The sequence below is a fragment of the Camelus dromedarius genome, chromosome 15 (genome assembly GCF_036321535.1).
Source record: "Camelus dromedarius isolate mCamDro1 chromosome 15, mCamDro1.pat, whole genome shotgun sequence".
NCBI lineage: Eukaryota > Metazoa > Chordata > Mammalia > Artiodactyla > Camelidae > Camelus > Camelus dromedarius.
Window position 1 is genome coordinate 61,977,974 of NC_087450.1, and position 24,871 is coordinate 62,002,844.

The 24,871-nt window shown below is 47.4% G+C and overlaps 1 protein-coding gene across 1 annotated transcript; it reads right to left on the reverse strand.

Moving 5' to 3' along the window:
• Positions 1-726: 726 nt before the first annotated feature.
• Positions 727-19,028, reverse strand: ALLC (allantoicase). Its single transcript, XM_064494210.1, has 10 exons — positions 19,014-19,028; positions 18,622-18,709; positions 17,984-18,109; positions 16,753-16,832; positions 15,732-15,864; positions 6,514-6,669; positions 6,033-6,106; positions 4,929-5,037; positions 1,712-1,836; positions 727-1,037 (listed from the first exon to the last, which is right to left on the reverse strand). The coding sequence occupies exons 1-10, from the start codon at positions 19,026-19,028 to the stop codon at positions 831-833; spliced, it is 1,113 nt and encodes a 370-aa protein (XP_064350280.1). The 3' UTR covers positions 727-830.
• Positions 19,029-24,871: the final 5,843 nt, after the last annotated feature.

Genomic DNA, 24,871 nt, shown 5'->3' on the forward strand with positions numbered 1-24,871 from the left:
ATTGTGACCGCCGCCCGGAGAGGCGAGGCAGCATCAGAGAGCGGGAAAGAGCTCCGGGAGGGGAGGAGAGCCCCGGCTTCTGCCAAGGAGGGAGGAGTGGGAGGGGCCCGGGATCCACCAGGCACCCACCCCCACCCCTCCCACCACACCCCCACCCTCCTGCCCAGAGCGGTTGCGGATGGGTTGGGGCGAAGGGGCATCCAGACCATCCTGACAATCAGAACTGCGTCAGGGAGGAATCGTCAGGAACCATCCAGAGCATGTGAGAAGCTAGGGTACCGGGCACCGCTAGCGCGGGGTATCACAAAGGTTTAGCATTCAGCATGCACCTTCGTGTGGGGGAAGCGCAGTGTAAGAGGTGTACGTCCTTGGGAAAGGCATCCCCTATGCTAGGTAAACATGACCAGTCCTCTTGAGCTGGGACAATGAATGACTCTAGAAATACGTTTTTCCAGTGGCTCTGATGGGCTTCAACAAACTTTTAAAGATAATGGGCTATGTATTTCCTGCTGAAGTACCTCTGAAGCTTCAGAATATCTATACCTATAAATTTTACATACTCTAAATACCAATATATTGTACTGTTAAAAAAAGAGTAATCCATAAGAGGCCATCTGCCGTTGACAGCCACAGCCAATTTTTGAACCGCTACGCCCTTCACAGCGACACTACACACAGGTACTAGGGTGTGAAAGTGATTACTTTATTAAATCACCAGGAATTCTGTTGATCGTCACAAGGTTAGTTGCTAGGAACTTCTAGGGGTTGGGTGTTGAAAACACTTGGAGAGCAGGACTGAGCGTCGTGGAGCCACCACGGTTCCGTGTGGGCTACAGGTTGGACCTGAAGCCCGCCTTAACCGAGAACCTCATCGCGGGTTTCTCCCGCGGCCGGAGGAGGCAGATGGAGCTGGGGAAGCCCCTGAGCCGCAGGCGTCTCACGCCCCCATCCGGGGTGATGGTGAACCTCACGTGGGTGATGACATCCTGCAGCTCCGGTGTGAGGCTGTCCAACAGGTGGGTCTCGTCCGGGTTCAGCTGGAAGAGAGGCAGCCGGAGAGGCCCCTGTAATAGCCAGAAGGGCTGACTTGCCCAGCACAACCCATCGACTTGGACTTAGGGGGCTTAAAAGGTGAAAATGACTATTGAGTGATGATAATTTGGCTTACCGCAGAGATCTGTTAATAGGGAACGGATTCCCGAATGAGACTGACACGACGCTGGCTGGTTTTAATAGTTAATTAAGTGGACAAACTGATGAGAAAGCAAAAGGAGGGCATGTGGGTGTCTCCCGGAGGCCATCACCCGCTGTTAGAAGGGAGCAGCCCTCACCCCATCTCTGACCGGAAAATGACCTCTTCCCTCCTATTTGATCAAAGAAGGCACTTCTGGGATGTCTCAGTGTCCCTCCCACAGATGGGCACACCCTTGGAGCTTTGCATATCTAGCTGCCCTTCCTAAAAAGGTAATATACTGGAGAAGCACTTTTCCTGTATGTATCCTTTGCACTTGATAGTTTAAAACAATATTTGATTGTTAGATGTGCCAAGGTGTGAGAACACAGCCTGTCCTTTCATTATATAAATGCTCAGATATGGTTTTTTAAAGCTCATTTGTTCTACTGTTAAACTGAGCAGAAGTTTTGGAGTTGAAATGTGCTCTGAGTGACGTGGCCTGCCTGGCTCCCCAGGTGGGTAGGATGCCACGCTAACCTTTGTGACCAGAAGCAGGGGTTTCCACTTGTGGCCGGGGAGATCCCAGTTCTGCCTGACCATGTCTTCTTCCTCCTGGGTCGTCAGGATGCAGCCGTCCAGCTTACAGCTGTCGGGAGAATTGCCTAGTGGAACAGAATCAACAGTGACTTTCTCCACTCCGTCTGCACTTAGAGCAGTTTGGTTTATAGACCATCATCCTGGATCAAAAACCCAGCACAGAACAAATCAAGGTTCTTTCAAAACAAAAGCAAAAGAATGAAGTACATGAGAGGAGGAAAGTACCGGGTGTGTGGCGGAGTGGGACTGCCTTGCGAAACCAACGAGTGTGTGCTCTTCAGAGGAACCAGGAAGGCCTGACAAACGTCCATGGGCTGGTGCATTTGAGTTTGAGTGTGTGGCATTTTACTTTGAAAGGTGAGCGTATCTGCTAAGCTTCCTAGATTGCACATTTCACGACTCGCCTCCTTCTCTGTAGCTCATCTGAAATCATTATGAAGCTGGAAAATATCTTCCTTACGGCATCACAGAATAGAATAGGATCATGGAATCACAGAGTACACCACACGCCCTGTATTTGAGGGTTTCTAAGTGCTCTTTTGGTGAAAATATATGGTCCTGAGTTGTCTCTTGTCTTTGGAATTTCACCGGCATTATGGGCCCAGTGGGCTGAGACGAGTTTGGTGGATGTTCCCCCACTCTTTGTGGGGAGAACTTCTATAGGGGTCCCCAAGACTTGAAGATCAACAGAGGAGGAGCTCCTGGTCAAGAAGTCTAGCAGAGGGGGGTGCTCGTTGAACACTGGTCTCCAAGGTGGGGGAGCACGCTCCTGGAGTGCCATGGAAACCCAAAGGACACAGGAAGAGAGCATCAGGATGACTGTGTCTGTTTCTGTCACACATGCACACACGTGAGTGTGTGTGTATAGCAAGCCAGGCATATTTGACATCGTAACAGGATACTGGCACATTCCCTCATCCCCATGACTGTCATCACGTGGTGATGGAGAGACCTGAGGGCCACCAGCAGTATAGCCATGGCATATTCCATATTGCAATTCAGGGTCCCTGGTTACAGGGATTTACCTGGTTTTGACTGAACCAGCCCTCACAAAAATAAACAAGTGGTTTTAAACTATCTGTAGGGAACCATGGTTTAAAGATACTGCTAGAAAACAAAACAAAACGACAACCTGCAGAACGGGAGAAAATTTTCGCAAAAGATGGAACCGACAAAGGCTTGATCTCCAGAATATATAAGCAGCTCATACGACTTAAGAAAAAAGCAAACAACCCCATCCAAAAATGGGCAGAACACCTAAACAAGCAATTCTTCAAGGAAGACATACAAATGATCAATAGGCACATGAAAAAATGCTCAATATCACTAATTATCAGAGAAATGCAGATCAAAACTACAATGAGGTATCACCTCACACCAGTCAGTATGTCCGTCATTCAAAAGTCAACAAATGACAAATGCTGGAGAGGCTGTGGAGAAAAGGGAACCCTCTTACACTGCTGGTGGGAATGCAGTTTGGTGCTGCCACTGTGGAAAACAGTATGGAGATTCCCCAAAAGACTAGGAATAGACTTACCATATGACCCAGGAATCCCGCTCCTGGGCATATATCCAGAAGGAACCCTACTTTAAAATGACACCTGCACCCCAATGTTCATAGCAGCACTATTTACAATAGCCAAGACATGGAAACAGCCTAAATGTCCATCAACAGATGACTGGATAAAGAAGATGTGGTATGTTTATACAATGGAATACTACTCAGCCATAAAAACCGACAACATAATGCCATTTGCAGCAACATGGATGTCCCTGGAGAATGTCATTCTAAGTGAAGTAAGCCAGAAAGAGAAAGAAAAATACCACATGAGATCACTCATAAGTGGAATCTAAAAAAAAAGAAAGAAAGAAAAAGACAAATGAACATAAATACAAAACAGAAAAAGACTCATAGACATAGAATACAAACTTGTGGTTGCCAAGGGGGCAGGGGTGGGAAGGGACAGACTGGGAATTCAAAATTTGTAGATACTGACAGGCATATGCAGAATAGTTAAACAAGATTATACTGCATAGCACAGGGAAATATATACAAGATCCTGTGGTAGCTCACGGCGAAAAAAAATGTGACAATGAATATATGTTCAGTTCATGTAGAACTGAAAAATTGTGCTCTATGCTAGAAATTGACACAACATTGTAAACTGACTATAACTCAATTTAAAAAAAAAAAGATACTGCTAGAGATGCAAGCATCCAAGAACAACAAGAAAATAGCAGAGCTGACGTTTCTCTTGACCTTCAAGATGCAAGGTCATCAGCTGTGCTGAGCCGTGAAAACAGTGACCCTCTGATCAGATCCAAAACACTGTCTTCCAGGTGGAAGTCTCCATCGTCAAGACTTCTTGAAGTGATTTACATCCACTGCCACTGATGACGACCTGCCCCTTAAACATCCACTGCGCCCTGATGAAACAGTTCATAACTGAGGTCATAATGACTCGTAAGACACTTAAAAATCAGGCGTCCGATATACGGCTATTAACTGCCGTATTTATTCAAAGACAGCCCAGCAATCACGAGACACGCAATCCAGTGCTTATCAAAATTTCACCTAACAATTGTGAAAGTTTAGAAACCTCTTCTGAACTTTCTCAATATAATGACACACGTATCTATTTCATAAGAAAGTAAATATGGAATATCGAGGGTACTTGTCCAAATATATGTGTGTGTGTATATATAGACATATATATATATATATATATATATATATATTTTTTTAACAATGGAAGTGCACAATTTTAAAAATGTGTAGATCACCGCCCTCAAAGTCCAGCCTGGAGAAGAAATGGTCACCAGTCTGCTTGGGACCCCCTTCCCCATGAGAAGATACCCCCGTCCAGTTCTTTCTAATCAGGGAACATTTCATAGGCTTTTCCCAAACGGAACTCAGGGCCCCCGTGGTAAGAGCCTTACAGCATCATAGACGCTCACAGGACTTGTGTGGTCGTTAGCTCAACTCTGATGTCTTCACAAAGAGGGAGACAGAACAGAAAGAGGTAAAGTAACGTGCTCGAAACCGCACAGCTGGCGAGTGGAAAGCCAGGTCCACAGCCCGCGGTCCCAACCCCACCCCTGCTGCAGCTCGGTTTCTTTGTAACCAGCACACCGATTACAATGGTGTCACATTTACCTTTGAAAAGTTTCGTATCGATTTCAATTTGAGTTATTATTCCAGGATGGGCCAGTCGGAAAACTGCCCACTCACAACCCGGCACCAGAAGGACACCATTCTCATCACTCTGGATTCAGAAAGGAAAAGAAACATATAAGCCAGCTTGGTTTCAAGACATCAGTCCTAAAACCAGCAGGTGAAAATGTTGGCATGTGCTTGTCACTTCTTACATAAAAGAGTGTTTCTTATGACCCGATTGGTAAATTGCTTCTCCTGTAAAGTGCCCCTTTCCATCACTCTGTAAATGCCTCTTGCCAACTCACGTGTTTTTATCTGACACTTTGTAAAGGTTTCTAAATTTCTGATCGCATTTTTCTACGTCAGTTGTAAGTTTAGGTAGGATGCTGTACCCAAAAGGATCTTTCTCTAACCCAGCCCATAGCTCCTCTGGTCAGTCTGTTTTGACCTTCCAAAGTAGGTATGTTTTGGTCAAATCTATACCAACATGTGATCTGCCTCCAAACACTAGTTTACAGCAAGCAGAGTTTGCTCATTTATATCCGGAAGCTTTGGGTGACATGCAGACTAACCCAAGAAAGGGATATTTCTGACTATGTTTGCAGTGGGGTGAGATATACAAATTGAAAGGTCTTTTCTTTCCTTTTTTACTTCCTCGTCTCAAGTTAGTTCTTGGCCAAAGTAAACAGCTGAGCCCCCGCTTAGAGTTCCCCGTCCCAAGTTCACATAAGTCTCATCCAGGGACACCCAGATATTAAAAATGATGAAATGGCAGTTTTTTCCTCCAGATCAACCAATACATTTATTCATGGGTTTTATATCATTAAATTGTAGATATTCTTGTTTCTTTATTTGAAGAAACAGGGGTAATTCCAGCAATGTGATAGCATAGCCACCAACAACCAGCCTGGCCTCCGGGCCTTTACATCTAGCCTGGCCCTGCTATTACGATGACACAGTAGGAAGCCTGGAAAATGTGGAAAATAAGCAGTAAGAAAACTGCTGAAGGGGTTTTTAAAGTAAGAATTTCCTTGACATCAAAGTAAAAAACAAACACTCGTCACTTTTCAGGATGCGTTAAGCCGCAGTGTTTTCCCGCCTCACCTCCAGGACGGGCGGCCTGTCCAGCCTCCGGGCGGTCTCCCAGCCGTCGGCCATGGACTTGGCCTGGCCCACTCCTGCCAGAAACAACACAGTTTAACAGGCTACCACACAGTCATCCCATTTTATTGAAATGCGAGAATGAGTGCACTGGTGTGGTTCAGCGCCAGCCCCCCGGCACCCGAGCACTGCTACGTAAATTACCTCCACAGAAGCTAATGCTTCAGTAAATTCACCTACAACCAGAGGGTTAGTGAATTTTACTTCTCCTTCTATCACAACTGCTTAAGCCAAAATTAGGACGGAAGATTGCTGTTGATTTACTTCAGGCTGTAAAGGCATTAAATCCTGTGTGTGGATGGTTGGCCTCATCCACCCTCATGCTTTGAGCTGGCTCCTCCCTCAGAAGTAATTCATGCCATATCGGGGCATTTAAAGCAGTGCCGAGATGTCCCAAATAAAAGCCAGCTCCTAGAGCACTCACCTATTATGTTGTTTGGGTGCCCAAAATGTGCATTGCTGAATCCTACACAGGCACCCCCGTAAGCAATGGTCACGAGGTCTGACGGCTCTGTGGGATCACTCGCGGTCCAGTCTTTCTGTCCAGTACCGTATACCCTAAGGCGTGCAATTCCACCATCTGAAAAGAAAAAGTGCCTCAGTTATTCCTACTTGGAAAAGAGGCTATTTGCAGATCATAAACTGCAGAACTCTCCACACCTGCCTGCTCACCAAGCCTGCTGCTCCAGGGCCTTTGCACTTGCCATCCCCTTGTCCTGGGACAGCTTTTCCAGCTCTCCTAAAAGACTACTGGTTGTTCTTAGGTCTCAGCTTAAGTGTTGTGGCCTCAGGAAGGCCTTCCCTCTCTCTTTGAAGCCCTCTCCTTCCAACCCCACCTGGCCCCTGTCTGATTGCCCAGGTTAAATTTATCATCTACTTCTGCTTACTTACTCCATTGCGCAAGTCACAGTCTGAAATTGTCTTGTTCTTTCTTTAAGTCCCAGAAAACGTCAGTCTCCCAAAACCAGAATATAAAATCTCTGAAGGCCGGAAGAGCTGCCTATCTTGTTTGCTTCTGTGTGGCACGTAGTTGGTGCTCACAGTTTTAGTTGAATTAATAACTCCAGGAAAGCCAAAATACAGTTGGGAAATTCACCACAGATATACTCTTTGGTGCCAGAGCTCAGCATTGCTAAATCCCACACCAACTCATACAAGAGCCTTACGTTTTTATTTTTACAACAACACATTGCCTTGCAATGCAGTTGAGATTACTGAAGATATATTCACAAAATCAAATCACTGCTGAGACCCACAGTAGCCTGAGATCAGGTCTACAGAGCAGAGAACAGCTACCAAGATCAGTTCACATTATCTAATCCTAATAAAGTGAATGTTTTATTTGTTTAAGTATCACTTCCTAGAAGGTAGAAGCCAAGCTTTTTTATGTAGATGCTCAAAAGCGTTCATCAGAGTATTCTACTGAAACCAAGCCTTATCTATTTGTATATGAAAAATACGGTGATACTGAGTGGATCTGAAAAAATTTCAGTAGAACAGTGGAAGTCTTGATACATACAGTAAATAAAACCAGACTGTGCTGGCATAAAACCCAAGATACTATGCTAGCGGGAGTAGGTCAGCAGGAGGCAGACCACGAGAACACGACTCCGGCTCACTGACTTTGTGATCTGCCTTCATGGTACAGGACATGTGTGTCTGTTAACGTAGTGCTGATTTTACATTAAAAATAAATAAAATTCTTCTCTTCTTTACAGAATTAATATCCAGCCTCACTTTTAATCAAAACTATCACGGAGTATTAGAAACGCCTCTGGATACTTTGAGAGAGCCTCAATAAAGCGACCCCGGGAGGAGGGCGTAGCTCACGTGGTAGAGTGCATGCTTAGCACGCAGGAGGTCCTGGGTTCAATCCCCAGCACCTCCTCTAAAAATAGTGATAATAATAATCTATAAATAAACCTAATTACTTACCCCTAGGGGAAAAAAAAGAAAAAAAATATTTTTACTTTTTAAAACATAAAAAATTAAATAAATAAATAAATAAATAAATAAATAAATAAATAAAGCAACCCCGCCCCCACCCCCGGGTGTCCTGTCGGGTTCTCCTACTGCGTCCTTTGCCCTTCAATCTTGCATCCAGGCGGAGCCTTCGCAGAGCAGCTGAAGACGCAGCCGGAGGCGGGGAGAAGTCAGCATGCACACCCTGCCCACCCCTCCCCTTCCCTCGATGCTGGCCGGTCACAGACCAGCTTTCATGTGTGCAGGAAACCGCACGATCCCATCCACAAAGCAGGGCCCCCACCTGCCACTTTTTCAGACCCGCTCTCACCTCCTAAGTTCTGAATAAACTGGGTTAAACATGTGAAGTTGCTGTGTCAATAGCCCAGAAATTGCCAAATAGACAAGTCCTAGAGCACTGCCTGAGTACTTTTGTTATAACACCTGTCACTGTTTTGCAGTATTTTGCTTACTTGTGCACCGCCCCTCCCTACCTGGGTCATTCACTTCACAAGGGCAAGGACTCCATCAAGTCAGTCCAACAAAGGATGCTTTCTGAGCATCTGCTCCGTTCCCCAGGCCAGGCTGGGTGCTGGGCGTGAATAGGTGACAACCCAGACGTGACCCCTGTCTTCAGGCAGCTTACGTTCTGTTAGCTCTGCCCTGCTCATCACCTGGGAAGTGACTATACAGCCAGTGCTCAGGCCCTCGATCGAGGCAGCTACTAAGTGTTGAATTAACAAATGGGGAAAGTCCTGAATCTCTCTTGTTGGCTTTGCCCATTCAGTTGCTTTCACTGGTTTTAGAGCAGATGGTTTCAATGAGCAATCACTGTCACTGACCGTGTTCAGATCTCTACATGTCGGTGTCTTACTTTAAAGCATGATAACCAAAAACCTGCTGCATCTAAAGTGAGGGTCAGTGACAAGGGACTAATTTCCAAAATATACAAACAGCCCATACAGCTTAATATCAATAAAACAAGCAACTCAACCAAAAAGTGGGCAGACCTAAATAGACAGCTCTCCAAAGAAGGCATCCAGCTGGCCAACAAGCGCATGAAAAGATGCTCAACATTGCTAAATGCTAGAGAAATGCAAATCAAAACTACAAGGAGGTATCACCTCACACCAGCCAGAACGGCCATCATTAAAAAGCCCACAAACGATAAATGCTGGGGAGGGTGTGGAGAGAAAGGAACCCTCCTACACTGCTGGTGGGAATGCAAATCGGTTCAGCCACCATGGAAGACAGTATGGAGGTTCCTTAAAAAACTAAAAATAAACTTAGCATATGATCCAGCAATCCCACTCCTGAGCATATATCTGGAGAAAAATATAATTCAGAAAGATACATGCACCCCAGTGTTCATAGCAGCACTATTTACAGTAGCCAAGACATGGAAACAACCTAAATGTCAATCGACAGATGACTGGATTAAAAAGTTATGGTATATTTATACAATTGAATATTACTCAGCAATAAAAAAGAGAATAAAATAATGCCATTGCAGCAACACGTATGGACCTGGAGATCATCATTCTAAATAAAGTAAGCCAGGAAGAGAAAGAAAAATACCATATGATACCGTTTATACGTGGAATCTTAAAAAAAAAAAAAAAAAAGACACAAGTGGACTTATTTACAAAACAGAACAGACTCACAGACATAAAGAACAAACTTAGAGTTACCGGGGAGAAAAGGGGTGGCAAGGGATAAACTGGGAGTTCAAAATTTGCACCTGTTGGAGAGTGATGGCAATGTGAGCTATCTTGATGGTGGTGATGGTTTCTTGGGTGTCTACATCTATCAAAATTCATCAAATTGTACATCTGAAATATGTGCAATTTACTACTGAGATTATACTGCAATGAAGTTGTTTTTTAAAAAATTTGTAAGTAAAGTGGGGGGTCAGGAGATCCACTTCCAGCATGAAGGCATGTGAAGCTGTGCTGACCCACTCCCCAGTCAGGCTGGTGATGATTAGGAAGGGAAAAAACAACCACTGGAATAGCCTGTGGAAACAGTCCTAAGGCACACAGCAAATGAAGCCACATTGATTCAAAAAAATCTACCAAAGCTCAGCAAGGCCAGGGAGAGTCTGTGGTATCTGAAGCAGGCACCTGCGCCCCCTCATCCCCACTCAGTGAGGGCGCAGCCAGGAACGCAGGGCCGGCCCCCCGCTCTCAGTCCTGGGCCTTCTTCCCAGGGGGGCTGGGACATCAGTGTTTCTCATGCTGCCCCACCTGTCTGCTGGGAGGCTAAGTCCCAGGTGAGTGCGGCTGAGAAGAGGGGGTGCCTTCCTGTCACCCAGCCCCCACTCGGGAGATGGGGTCTCTACCCTGCACACAGCCCCCCTGAGATGCTGGGGCCATGTCACAAGGCAGACAAGCCAAGACGAGCTGAGGCTGCTGCCCCCTCCACTGAGCACCCAGCTCCTAAAGCAGGGCCATCACTCAGAAAGGCACCACTGTCCCCACCCCCAGCTCCAGAGCCAGGGCTCAGAGGTCCAGGAGAAGTGGGTCATGGAACAGAGCGCTCCAGGTGTCTTCCCAGTAAATGGGCTTCACGTGCAACAGAGAATGGAGCCATTCAAGCCTAAGGGCGCTCCCAGGAACAATGGGAGTTGTGGGGAAAAGCTATTAAGAGGACACTGAGACTGGTCGACTCATTTGGGACGTCTGTAAGCTTAACACTGCAGCACAAACTGTAAGCCAGACAGTCGGCTAGAAAGAACAGGGAAGGGGCTCAAAGAAGCCCTTGTGGGATCAGAACGAACCTCAAACACTGACCTCAAAAACGATCACCTCAAAGAGACCCAGATTTAGTTGGACTGGTATGTGGAGCAACTTACGCCCAGGGCATTGTTGGAAAAATAGAGCAATCGGATGGCAATTAGTGGAGCTAATTGTGGACGTGGTCAGGGAAGGGGACAGTCAAAGAGCGCTCTGCCACAGCTGCCGTCTCAGGGCAGACCCAGGGCTGTGCCCCGCAAGGGGCAGCACCAGAAGCTTCACACCGTGAGGCTGAAACAGACTTCGCTGAAGTGATGCAGCCAGCGGCCGAACACGAGAAAACAAAGAGCGCCTGTGAAGGTGACTGTGTATTATCGTAAGGGACAGTGGAAACGCGTATTTCCTGCCCCTTCTTCTGTTAAGTGAAAAAAAAAGAAAAGCAATAGTATAAAATAATATGTATACACCGTGTGCTGGGCTTTTGATATACAGAAATATCATCTGTGTTGAATATATTCACCAGTAACATTACAAAGGAGGTCGCTGGGAGCACAGCTGATTGGGCCAAAGAAAATGACTACATATGGCAGCTTAAACCCACAGGAAAAAATGAATAAAGCCAGAAATGACAAATAGGAAGGTTAATATAACAAACCTGAAATGGAAATGGAAAAATCAGATCATGCAAACAGCAACCACAATAAGCTAGAGTGGCTTTACTGATGACAGACAAAATTAACTTTAAAACAAATATATCACTAGAGATGAGGAGGGACATTTTATGATGAGAAAAGTGTCAATCCATCAGGAAAACATAATTATAAATATATTTGCACCTAATAACATAGCACCGAAATCATAAAGGAAAAAACTGACAGAAGTGAAAGGAAAAATAGACAAATCAACAACGATCTTTGGAGAGTTCAATACTCCACTTTCAATAATGGACAGAAAAACTAGAAAAAAGATCAGCAAGGAAATAGAAGGCTTGAGCAACACTATAAACCAGCTGTACCTCGCTGACCTATAAAACACTTCACCCAACAAATGCATAATACAAATTCTTCTCAAGTGCACATGGAATATTTTCCAAAATAAGCCATATGTGAGGTTATAAAGCAAATGGGTTGAAATAATACAAAGTGTACTCTCCAATCACATGAAAAGAAATTAGAAATCAATGAGAAGGAAATTTGGGAAGCTCACAAATACATGAAAAGTAAAGAACACACTCTAAACTACTGGGTCAAAGAAGAAATCAAAATGTGAAATAGAAAATGCTTGTAAATGAATGACAATGAAAACACAACATTCCAAAACTTAAGGTATGCAGTGACTCGTGCTTAAAGGGAAATTTATAGCTATAAATACCCATGTTGAAAAATAAGAACCTCCCGCTAATGACACTGGAGAAGAAAGCAAACTAAACCTGAAACAAGCAGAAGGAAGGAAATAATAAAGATTAGAGTAGAAATTAAAGACAGAGAGAGTATCAGTGAAGCTGAAATCTGGTTTTTTGAAGAGAGTAACAAAATTAACAAACTTTTAGGTAGATTTGCCAAGAAAAAGAGAGAAAAAAGTCAAATTACTAAAATCAGAAATGTAAGAGAAGACATTACTACTGACCTTACAGGAAAAGAAAAGGATTATAAAAGTGCAGTTATATGCCAATAAAATTAGATAACTTAAGATGAGATGGACAAATTCCTGGAAGACACAGGCTAATGAAAATGATTCAAGAAGAAATAGACCATCTGAATAGACCAATGTCAACTAAATAAATTGAACTAGTAAACAAATATGTGTGTATATATACACATATACATTTATATATATCAATTCTTCACAAAATCTTCCAAAAAAATATAACAGGTGGGAACACCTCCCAACTCATTGCATGAGGCCAATATTACTCTGATACCAAAACCAAAGACATCACAAGAAAAGAAGACTACAGGCAAACAGCTTTTATGAATACGGACATGGAAACCCTCCACAAAGCACGTGCAAACCAAATCCAGCAACACGTCACAAAATATGACACACCGTGACCAAGTCCAACACCTGAAAATCAGTCAATGTCATACCCTTTGCTCACAGAATAGAAGATTCTGTATTAAGCCACATGACACTCTCACAAAGAAAAAAAATTAACAAAATCCAGCACCTTTTCATGATAAACACATTCAACAAACAAGGAATAGAAGGGAATTTTCACAATCTGATAAAAGGCCTCTACGAAATCCACAGCTAACATCGTATTTAATTGTGAAAGACTGCTTTTCCTCCAAGATTAGGAACAAGACCAGGATTCTGCTCTTGCCTCTTCTATTCAACATCGCACTGGAGATTTTAAGAGAGAGAGAAAGAGAGAGATGGAGGGATAGAGATATGGAAAGATGGAGAGATGGAGACAGCTGGCTGGCATCCAGATTGGGAAGGAAGGAATAAAACTATCTCCATGAACAGATAATGTGATCTTGTACATAGAAACCCCAAGGACTCACTAAAAATCCATTAGTACTAATAGACAAGTTCAGCAAAGTTGTAGGACACAAGATTAATATTCAAAAATCAGTTGTACTTCTATACTCTTAAAATGGACAATCCAAAACAAAATTAAGAAAATAATTCCATTCCATTTACGATAGTATCAAAAACAATAAAAGATGGAGGAATTAATTTAACAAAGAGGTACAATATGTATACTCTGACAACTGTAAAATATTGTTGAAAGAAATTAAAGGAAATGTAAATAAATGGGAAAACATGCCTTTGGAAGACTCAACATTTTTAAACCAGCAGTGCTCCCCAAATTGGTCTACAGAGTCAATGCAATCTCTATCAGAATCCCAGCTGGCTTCTTTGTAGAAACTTAAGCTGATTCTGAAATGTGGAATTGCATATGAAATTGTACAGGACTCCAAATAACCCCCCCCCAAAAAAAACCTTTCAAAGGAACACATTTGGAAGACACACTTTCTGATTTCCAAACTTACTACAAAACAACACTAATCAAAACAGTGTAGGACTAGCATAAAGATAAATACAAAAAAATTGAGAGTCCAGAGATAAACCCATATATCTATATAGGTCAGCTAATTTTTCACAAGTACACCAAAATCATTCAACTAGGATAGAAAATCCTTTCCCAAAAAGAAAAAAAGGTTCTTGGACAACTGATCTCCACATGCAAAATAATGAAGTTGAAACCTTACCTTACACCATATACAAGAATTAGCTCAAAATTAATCAAAGGCCTAAATCTAAGAGCTAAAAATGATAAAACTCTTAGGAAAAATATAGGGGTAATTCTTCATGACCTCAGATTTGACAATGATTTTCTAGATATGGCTTCAAAAGCATGAGCAACAAAAGGAAAAAACACATAGTTGAACTTCATCAAAATTAAGAACTATTGTGCTTCAAGAAATCCCCCAGAGAAAGTGAAAAGACATCGCACAGGATGGAAGAAATTACTTGCAAATCCTAGCTCTGATAAAGGATTTGTATCTAGGCTGTGTAAAGAACCCTTCAACTCAGTAATAACAGGCTAATAATAAAATAGTAAAGTTGGATTTCACCCAGTTTAATAATGGGCAAAAAACCTGAATAAACATTTTTCCAAAGAAAATATGTGTATGGCCAGGTAAGCCACTGGAAAGATGCTCATCCCAGTCGTCAGGGAAATGCCAATCAGGGCCGCAGTGAGACCCCACTGCACACGCTCCGGGGTGGCTGTGATCAGACAGCCCGACCGCACGTGCTGGGCGGATGCGGAGGAGCCGGGACCTTCCCTCAGACAGTGCCGGGGGACTGTGAAACGGTGCGGCCATTTTGGAAAACGGTCTGATGATTCCTTAAATAATTTAAAACATGGAGTTATCGTGTGACCCAGCAATTCCAATCCTAGGGAAATACCCTGATGAAAACCGTGTGTCCACACAGAAACTTGTACAGGAATGTTTATGCCAGCATTACTCATAAGTAGCCAACAGGTGCAAACAGTTCAAATGCCTATCAGCTGATGAACAGACCCACATGCAGTCCATCCACGCAACGGAATGTTATCCAGCCATAAAAAGAAATGAAGTGCTGGCAGGCTACCGCGTGGATGAGCCTTGAACACATGATGCTCAGCGAAAGAAGCCGGTCCCCAGAGACCCTTTAGACACAATCTCCAGGGCAGTCCGATCCGCCAGGACAGGAAGCAGAGCTCACTCGCTCCAGCAGCATGCACACTAGGACTGGCAGGGTGCAGAGAAAGGCGGCGTGGCCCCGGCAAGGGTGACGCACAAATGCGTGAAGTGGTCTTTATTTTGTGCCCTTCCCCCATGTTTTGACACCCTTTGCTGATCAGCCCCCACCCCCGCCAAAAAGAAAAAAAAAAAAGACAGAAAGCGGATTCGCGGTTGCTCAAGGCTGAGGGCTGACAGCTAAAGGGGATCAGCTTTCCTTCCGAAGTGATAAAAATGGCGCAAAGTTGACTGTGGTGACAGCTACATGTATACTACACATTTGCATGGACTTTAAACCATATGCTTACATATACTATAAACCATAGAATTGAACACTTCAAATGAGTGAATTACATACTATACAAATTACAATAAAGCTGTTAAATAAAGCAAAATGCGGGTCATTTGTACACAGCACTTCAACTGCCAATAAGGCTGCGAAACAGAAATTGTTAAGAGCTATCCGACCTGATTCAACTTAGTTCCATCAAGTCCTAATTTACTGAATAGTTTTTCACTAACTATCTATGGGATGGAGGCATTAAAACAAGAATTCCTTGGAGCACAGAGAGGGCAAATTATAATCCTGAAACACTGAAGAGACCAGTGACCGGGAAGGAAAGGCTGGCTTCACTTTCGTTTTCTAAAACTTGCCAGATGTAAGTCAGGAAGCCATAGCCCTGGAGACGGCCCCACGTCATAGTTACCCGGGAAGATGTTGAGTCGGACGTGAGTCCACCTCTGCTGGGAACTGACCGGAAAGTAGTTGTGGCTGGAAGCCGGAGTTCCTGGTTCAAGCTCTGTCATGGGAACCAAGTGATTCCAGTCGCTGGACTTCAGCTGGCAAAAAAGATAAAACCGTGAGTGACGGCTCTAGAGAACAAAGAGTTCTCTCATCCTAGTGCCTGTGTGGGGCTTCCGGGGCAGAAGCACTTTGGGATAAAAATTAACGATGGATGCCTAGTGGAACTTTTCACTGAAAACACTGCTAAGGATCAGGTCCCAGGGGTAATAAACAGAATAAAGGCCTGGGCTGGTTTGTTTGTTTTTTCCATCCTGATCAAAATAGCCTCTGGGTGGTGTTGGCAGTGGATGGGCAGGGATGGTCAGGGATGAACCTCGAGATTCCTCCACCTTGAGGATTCCTAGAAAGAGGAAGCCACACTGATGGTGTGAGCCTTCCAGTAAAAACCAGGCTGCTCCCACAGACCGTGGCGTACCTTGGTCAGCCTGAACCTTGCAACAGTTTTCTCTGGAAGGGCCCGCTGGCTTTTGCTGTTTTTTATTCCCTGTCTGCCGTGGATCAACTTTTGTAAAACACACCACCAATTAATTCCCAGACCAACTTTGACAACCAAGACTGTACCAAAAACACAAGCCAAACTGTTTATTGAATTCAGCAGACATAAAGTTACTTTGTCAAATTGCTATAGAAAGTACTTAAACCATCAATTTCTGTCTTTATCTCACTGGCTAACATTTTACAGACGGGTCGGGCGAGCAGCCGCCTCCCAGGAGAAGCACTGCCAGGACCTGGCTGGGGTGGTGGCGGTCCCTTGGACATGGGTTGCACCACCCACTGGGGAAACACCTGCACCGTCACACAGGCACATACACACGAGTGAGCTGTGCTGGGCCTCGGGTCCCAGAGAACCACCGTGCACAGCCGGGCGAGCAGGGCTGTGCTAACCCCCAAGACAAGACCTCGTTCTTTGCGGGACATCGTACCTCAGCAATGGCTTCAAACTCCTCAGGGGTGGCCGCAGCTCCCGTTCTGACTTCTCGTTGAGGGATTTCTGGTTGTTTATCTGCAGTTAGAGTGACTATTAGGGTTACGGTTTGCGTTCAAGATCAAAGAAATATCCCCTCTCAGTGGGTTGTACAGTGATTTTCGTTTTGCCAACTAGCACCAAAGATACCATTTCTCAAGTCAGAGCATCAGGTGATTAAAGTAACAGACACGTGTGTTCAAGTTCCTCAGTATTTAAACTAACTTCAAAAGTGGTGCCGAACCTCCGCTTGTCAGAGTAAATGCGGTTTCCAAGTTCAGTCAGACCTCAGCAGATTTATCACATGACCAGAATCTTCAAAAACATGGATGAATAAAGTTCTGGAATATTGTAAGTCAGTTCCAGAAACACTCCTTCCACCAATGGCATCCTTAGAATTGGAACTTGGGTGACTCAGAAGTTGAAGCCCTCGTGGACAGGTTACTGAGAGAATCTCACTCATTATCACCGGTCCTTTCCCACCTTTAAGAGAGCATCTCTCCCACCGTCAGGTGACCTTTCAGGGTCCCCATCTCTTTCTGGAGGAGGAACCACTCACTCCCACAGAGCCTCGGCCAGTGCTGTGCACAGAGTGCTGTCAGGATAAGTTCCCCAGCTGACCCGACTTTTCTTCCCTAAATATGTGCATAGACATGCACATAATGGTATGGTGTTTCTAAAAATATGAACTCTGAGACCAGCATCAGGTGATGCCGAGTTAAGAACTTTAGGATTCGTACAGCGCAGCCGTCCAGGATGCAGGAAGGACGCTTTCTGGGACCCCGGTAGTTGCCGCATTGCTAGGCAGACTCGGCAGTTGAAGGGGGAGCTGGCCACTGGCCCCACAGCTGACTCAGACCTGCTCCACCTCGTCCAGCACCTCTGGGCAGCCCCTCCCCACCACCCTCCCCAGCAACCTGCTCACCCAACCTCATGATCACGTGAGGGTGCACCCCGGGGTGAGGCCTGCAGAGAGTGGGGATAATGACGGCTAAATCGGGTCAAAAAATGTTGTCAAGCTAACAATCAAAAATCACAGAGCGCCCTGCTGGGAATCTGCCTCGTGAAGCTCCATGGCAGGAAGGGGACAGGTCACTGAGCCTGGCAGGGTGGGAAGGGCACACTCAGGCCGGGCAGGTGCGCCCCCAGGCCCCACAATGCGCATTCGGGGGTCAGGGTTTCCCAGGCACCTTCTTCGTAGTTTGCTGCCTGAATCGACACTCGAGGGGCGTGATCTCCCACGAAGTAAGAAGTGTCCACATTGAAGCCCCGGATGAGCCCCTGAACTCCCAGCCTGATGACGCACCAGTCGTGACCTGGAGACGTAAACCGCAGGGCAGCCCTTCAGACAGCGCGGCAGATCCAGCCTGAGACCAGACAAAACCGAGACGAAACGGACCCCACAGGAAAAGGCTCGCAGCCGAGTCCTCAGCCGCGCCTTCAAGGCCTCCCGCAGGGCGGCCCCACGCGGCTGCTCCCCCCACGTATCCTCAGTTCTAATCAGACCAGAAACGTGCACAGGCCTTGGCTTCAATGACACCCGTTCTGATCCCAGACTGACTGCTTCCCGGGGGCGTCTTGGGTGAATTGCCTGCCCTCTCTGAGCCTCACGTCTTCAACTGCAAATCAGGGCCTCCTGCTAAAAACTGACCCCAAGGCGTGGGGAGGGTCTGGCTCGGGTAGAGCACGTGCTTAGCCTGCGCGAGGTCCTGGGTTCAACCCCCAGAAGCTCCACCAAAAGAACAAACTGACCCCAAACGTACTCTGCTTTCCCGCAGCCCTGTTTCTAAACTTCGCCGTGTGAGTAAACGAGCCGTCGGCTCCTCACCTGGGCTCCTCTTCCTTCTGGTCTGCCATCCGTCCCCCCACCTCCCGAACTCGGTGTCCGCGTGCTCTTTAAAGCGTGTGCTGTCCCTCTGAAGCAAAGAGGTGCGACACGTGCAAGGTTAACATTCACGCGAGAGCCTGGGCTTCCAGCCAATGAACTTCGGCCCCAAAGGGACAGATGGACGGACGGCGCAGACAGGGACCCTGGGGGAGTCCTAAGCTGGCCTGCGGTGTCTCCCCACCTTCACGCACAGGTAACCCACACCAGTCAGGCGGTGCCTCCTTATCTTTGCAGCTCACACAGTTAGCCCCCGACCGCAGTAAGTAAAACCACGCCACAATTCACTCCACGGGGCCCACAAACAGGGCGACTCCCACCCGCCACCCAGGCACCTCCGGCAAGGCCATCGGAACCAAGTGAGAAAGAAGAGTTAGGTTTCCAAAGCCGCCCGAGAAGACGGCTTAACAAGGAATCCAGCCCGCGTCACAGGAAGAGCAGGCTGGACGCTGGGACCAGCAGAGCGCTCGGCCCCGCCCGGAGCCGCCCCGCCCGCCCTGCGCTCTGACGTCGCACAGGCCGGCGTGCGCTCGGCCCAGCGCCTCACGGGACCTGAGACAAACGCTGAGTCCCCGCGGCTTCACCTGAGGACGGGGGTGGTGAGCACATCCCTCAAGCTGGTTACAAAGCTGAAATAATCCTTGTGAATAGTGCAGACTCTGAGAAGTCGTTCTGGGCTGGGGGCGGGGGCCGGGAATGGGGCGTGTCTCCTTTTCCCATCGGGTCAGGTGCAAGCAGGAGCTGGTGCTTCCGCTCAGGGAAACCTGCCCAGCGGGTGGACGCGGGGGTTGGCTTTTTCCCCTCCAAACGACACTGGAATGAGAATTTTCTGCCTATCTCTGCGTAACAGGGGCAAACACTTTGAATCTGGGGAACAGCGAAGTCAAGGTGTGCAGGCGTTTAAATTCTTCAGAGAGAGACACACCGTGACTTGTAAGAGCTCTGACACTGGCTGTGTGACCCAGAACAAGCTCAGCAACATCTCTGTTCCTTGTTTTATTATCATTTTCCCCGAGGAGTGAGTTCGCCTGTGCGAGGGGTCCTCAGAGGGTCACACTTCAGCGTGCCCCGGGGCTGGCCAGGTCCTGCCCAGGAGGAGCAAGGGCTCCACCAGGGAGGCCAGCGGGCCAGGGCGCAGCGGGGGCCGGAGCCCGGGCGGTGTCCCCCACACGCCGGGCGCCGACCGCGGGCGCCGGGGCTCACCGCAGCTCACGGGACAGCGCGCGCTTGTCTCACCGGTGGGGCGGGCGGCTGGACTCCGGCGGGGCTCCGGGTCTTCCCTAGGTGTGTCAGTATTTTGTGTTTTTCATAAGCATGTTCTACAGTTTTTATAACTAGACAGGCAAAATGTTTTTTTAAAATTCAAGATGTGCACCACTTTTCTCCCCAACACAGATGACGATTGCCACGTGGGACAGAGAGCAACCCTGTGATTCCCCCAGGCTCCGTGTCAGGTCCCTCTCTGTCCCTGCCGTGAGTGGAGGCTGATTTCTACACGTTTCTACAGTTCTAATACGCTAATTCACTCGTTCACATCTCGTGACTCCCACCCCAAGTACAGGGGCAGGTGCTCATTAAGGCAGCTGCATAGATCGCCCCCCACCCCACACTGTGCATCACAGAGGCCGATTTACAGTACCTTTATCAGGTTTTCTGCAGGAGCAAAAAAGTCATCTGTTGCAAATAAAATCTGGACAGGTGAAGAAGTAAAGATAAAATAACCGTAAATTAAAACCATTTTATTTCATTCCCTAGTGAAGCATTCAGAGATGCAGTAAAAAGAAGATGTGGAGCTGCCCAGGGGGAGAGGAACCAGAGGCAGTGAAGCCACGATGCTGTGTAAGTGTTCGGCTGCCCTGCCCGCCTCCCCCTTAATCTTTCCTTCACATCCTTTTCTCTTAATCCCCTTTGCCATGTGGATGCAAAAGTTCTAACTTCTGACACTTGGAAAGAAAATAAACCAACTTCTTTTCCAGAACCGAGGGCACTGGATTTTGTGAATCTTTCATAAACAAAGCAGTGGCCAAAAAAGTCCCACCTGCGGCTCAGCCACCAGGGACGCCCTGCAGGTGGGGTGGCCCAGAGATGCGTTAACCAAAGCAGGACATTTCTGAGAGAGAGGTGGGTAATACTAATTACACCAACAGGTCACCCCATCCACCTGGGCCCAGGGACAGCTGCCCTCTGCAGGGACAGCGTGCTCCGGGCTCTGACCCCCACCCAGAACTTAAATTTACGGGAGAACCTGGCCGTCCTGGAGCCCCCGCTGTCTGGGTGGCCGAATCCCTCCCCTGCCCCTTCAGCCTCTCCTTGGCAGCGTCCCCGAGCGCACAGGGGGCTTCTCCTAGCCTCTCCAGGCTCGGGCTCGCCACGCCCCCAGAAGACTCCCTTCCCCACGAACCTCCCCTCGCCCCTCGGCCTCGCCAGCTCCCCCCACCCCCGCCTGAGGTGTCCTCTGAGCATCACTTCCCTGCGTGACCCCCCCCCCCCCGCCCCAGCAGGTGTGCCCCGCGGTGCCCTGTCCTGCCCTGACGCCAGCCTGGCCCAGCCGTCTCCTGGCAGAGCGCAGGGCCTTCCCTCTGCGCCTGGCCTCTCACCTCTGCACATCGCACTCTGTCCAGTTCCCCAGGGGATCCCCTTCCCAAGCGTGACCGATACGCTGAGAACACGCGCAGAGGGACGGGGAATTCCTTCCACAGGCGCAAAATGTCCTTTTGTTTTAAACTTAAGGCAGTGCCGCCCTTGCTCCTAACTGTCACCAATTCAGGAGGTTCTTTGGAAGCCTTTTGTGAGTGGCTTTCCTTGGGGGGCCCGATTCTTGCTGTTCCAGCCGGGGTCCCTGCCGTGGTGAGCTGGCGCCGTGGTGTGGGCGCGTGGAGTCCCTGTTGCTGCCGTGAGAGACCCACTTACCGTTCCTCCTACGAACTCAGACGCCATGTCAGTCAGCTGGGTGAAGTGCGGAGGCCCGGCCTGCTTCCCTTCCCGGGGAGAATCAGCCATGCTCCCTGCAAGGAGACGGCGGGCGCGGTCAGCCTCCGGGGGCAGAGCCCTGCCGGCCGCAGCCGCCCCGCCCCGGAGCCCGCGGTGCCCCCGTTCCCACCCTTTCTCCCTACCCTTCACGGCGGATAGAGACAACAACAGAAAAAGTGGTGTCTCAGACTATGCTATGTTCCCACCAGCAACGTGCGAGGGCTCCCATCTCCCACATCCTCGCCAGCAGCGGGTGGTGTCCGTCTGGTTTAACGGCCTTCCCGTGGGTGTGCGCCGGGGTCTCACTGCGACTTTAAGCTGCACTCCCCTCATGGCTAATGACGTGGAGTACATTTTTGTGTGCTTATTAGCCATTTGTGTATCTTCTTCAATGCAATGCCTATTCAAATATTTTGCCCTATTTTTAATTAAATTTTCTGGTATTTAAAAAATAATCAAAATGGTCTTATACTTTGACAACAGGAAACTATTACGTAGCCTGGATAAAATTCAAATCTGTATAATTTGAGACTTTTTCAGCTAAGATAATTAATGCTTTCCATTCATGTGGTATGGTTTGCTTAAAACAGATGAAGATTGGGTTTGACAATAAAAGTGTATAAAGGGGAAAAAAAACGTTACGTCAGGGAGGTGGGTGTAACTGAGTGGTAGAACAGGTGCTCACCGAGCACGAGGTCCTGGGTTCAGTCCACAGCACCTCCACTCACAAAGCAAATACAGTAAAATAAAAAATGGTACCTCCTGACCCAAGAATCCCACTCCTGGGCATCTATCCAGAAGGAACCCTACTTCAGGATGACACCTGCACCCCAATGTTCATAGCAGCACTGTTTACAATAGCCAAGACATGGAAGCAGCCTAAATGTCCATCAACGGATGACTGGATAAAGAAGATGTGGTACATTTATACAATGGAATACTACTCAGCCATAAAAACCGACAACATAATGCCATTTGCAGCAACATGGATGTTCCTGGAGAATGTCGTTCTAAGCGAAGTAAGCCAGAAAGAGAAAGAAAAATACCATATGAGATCGCTCATATGTGGAATCTAAAAACAAACAAAAAAAAAGTATAAACACAAAACAGAAATAGACTCATAGACATAGAATACAAACTTGTGGTTGCTAAGGGGGTGGAGGGTAGGAAGGGATAGACGGGATTTCAAAATTGTAGAATAGATAAATAAGATTATACTGTACAGCACAGGGAAATATACACAAAATCTTATGGTAGCTCACATAGAAAAAATGTGACAATGAATATATATATGTTCATGTATAACTGAAAAATTGTGCTCTACACTGGAATTTGACAGAACATTGTAAAACGATTATAAATTAATAAAAAATGTTTTAAAAAATGGTATATCCTTCAGAGTTATTCTTACTCAAAAGAAGAAACACAAATGGTCATTGGACAATGGAAGAACTTCCCTCTCCCTTGAAATCACAAGAATATGATTAATGATAAAACGACTTTCTCCCTGTGAAATGGACACTGTTTTTAAACAGCAGGCACCACATGGTTTGCTCTAAGGAATGTGCGTGGGAACGATCTCCGGGGAAAGAAGTGGGAACAGCTGTGAACCGGGCAGGGAGCCCAGCAGCTCTCCCACAGTCCCCCGCCCCCGGACGTCCCCAGGCGGGAGGGTCCCTGCCCTCCACGCCTCTACCCAAGGCCCCCATGATCTCAACCAGTCTCCTGGCTCCTAACATCGTCCGCACGCCACTTCTCCCGAATGCACATCACCTCCTGGACTTCCACCTGCCAGCTCCAAATACCTCCCTCTGGGTGTGCAGCCTTCTTGGTGCCGGCCAGTCCTGCCCTCGGCTCCCCACCCCCTACCATCCCCACACCCACCACGCCCGCCTGCGTCTGCCCCGTCCCCGCCAGGGGCGCTCCTGTCCTCCCAGCCCCTCCAGCAGAAACCGTGGCGTCGTCTTCCATTTGTCCTCCTTCCCCTACACCTCACATCCAATCTGCAGGAAAATCACATCCACCTTCAAATTAGATCAAGAGCCTTGAAATGATATCTGGAATTTTCTTTGAAAAAATCTGGAGAATTTTCTTCAAAGTTGTCTAAGAGGGAGGTGGATAAGGGCACACGTGAAACAAGGCGGAGAGAGAACGTGGTGGGGGGGGCGCCTTCACCATCTTTCTCCAGGATCATTGGGACATCCCGACCCGCCTCCCTATGCCCACCCTTCCCTCCCCACAGACTGTTCTCAGCGCAGCGCCCAGAGCAATCTTTCAAAAACAGAAGTCAGATATTTAAAACCCCTGTGATGGTTCCCCGTTGGCTCAGAGTAGGAGCTGGTCTCCTTACAATGGCCGCAAGACCTCCCTCCTCAGGGGCCCCTTGCTCTCTGACCCAGCCTCGCTTACTGCCTTGACCCCCACTCCAGCTGCACTATCCTGCCGGCCCCTCGTTCACGGTACAGGCGTGTCCTGCCTCCGGGACTTGGCAATGGCTGTTCCCTCTGCCGGGACGCTCTTCCCTGGGCACCTGTGCGGCTCACCCCTCACCCCTCACCTCTGGCCAAAACTCTGCTTGAAGTCACCTTCTCAGTAAAGCCCACCCTCCACTTGCGGTGGTGTCTCCACTCCCCCCAGCGCTGCCAACACTCTGAGCCTGTTTGGTTTCCATGGCAGACGGACACCTGTGTGATCTGCCTGCTTGTTTGTTTAGTTGGATGGTTGGTTTAGTTAGTTGAAGTATAGCTGCTGTACAATATTATAAACTTACAGCTGTACAATATAGTCCATTTACAGTTATTGTAAAATATTGCCTACTTTCCCCGTGTTGTGCAGTGCATCCTTGTAGCTTGTTTGATACCTAATAGTTTGCCTCTTAATCCCCTCCCCGTCCTGCTCCGCCCCTTGCCCTGCCCCCACTGGTGCCACCAGTTTGTTCTCTAGATCTGTGAGTCTGCTTCTTTTTTGTTATATTCATGAGTCTTTATTCTCTGTCTTTCCCAGTTAGAGGTGCTCCGTGAGGACAGCGACTTTGTTTAGTCTGCCGGTGCGTCTCCAGGGCTTCGCTGTTGCCTGGCACGTACAGGATGCTCAGTAAATATTTGTTGAATAAATGAATGAGTGCATAACGCTTTCTAACTTGTTTCGTGTTACAAAACACTGTTCCCGAAACGGACTAAAACCTTCCTGAGGATGAAGAAGAGCAGAAGAAGAAATCCACTGA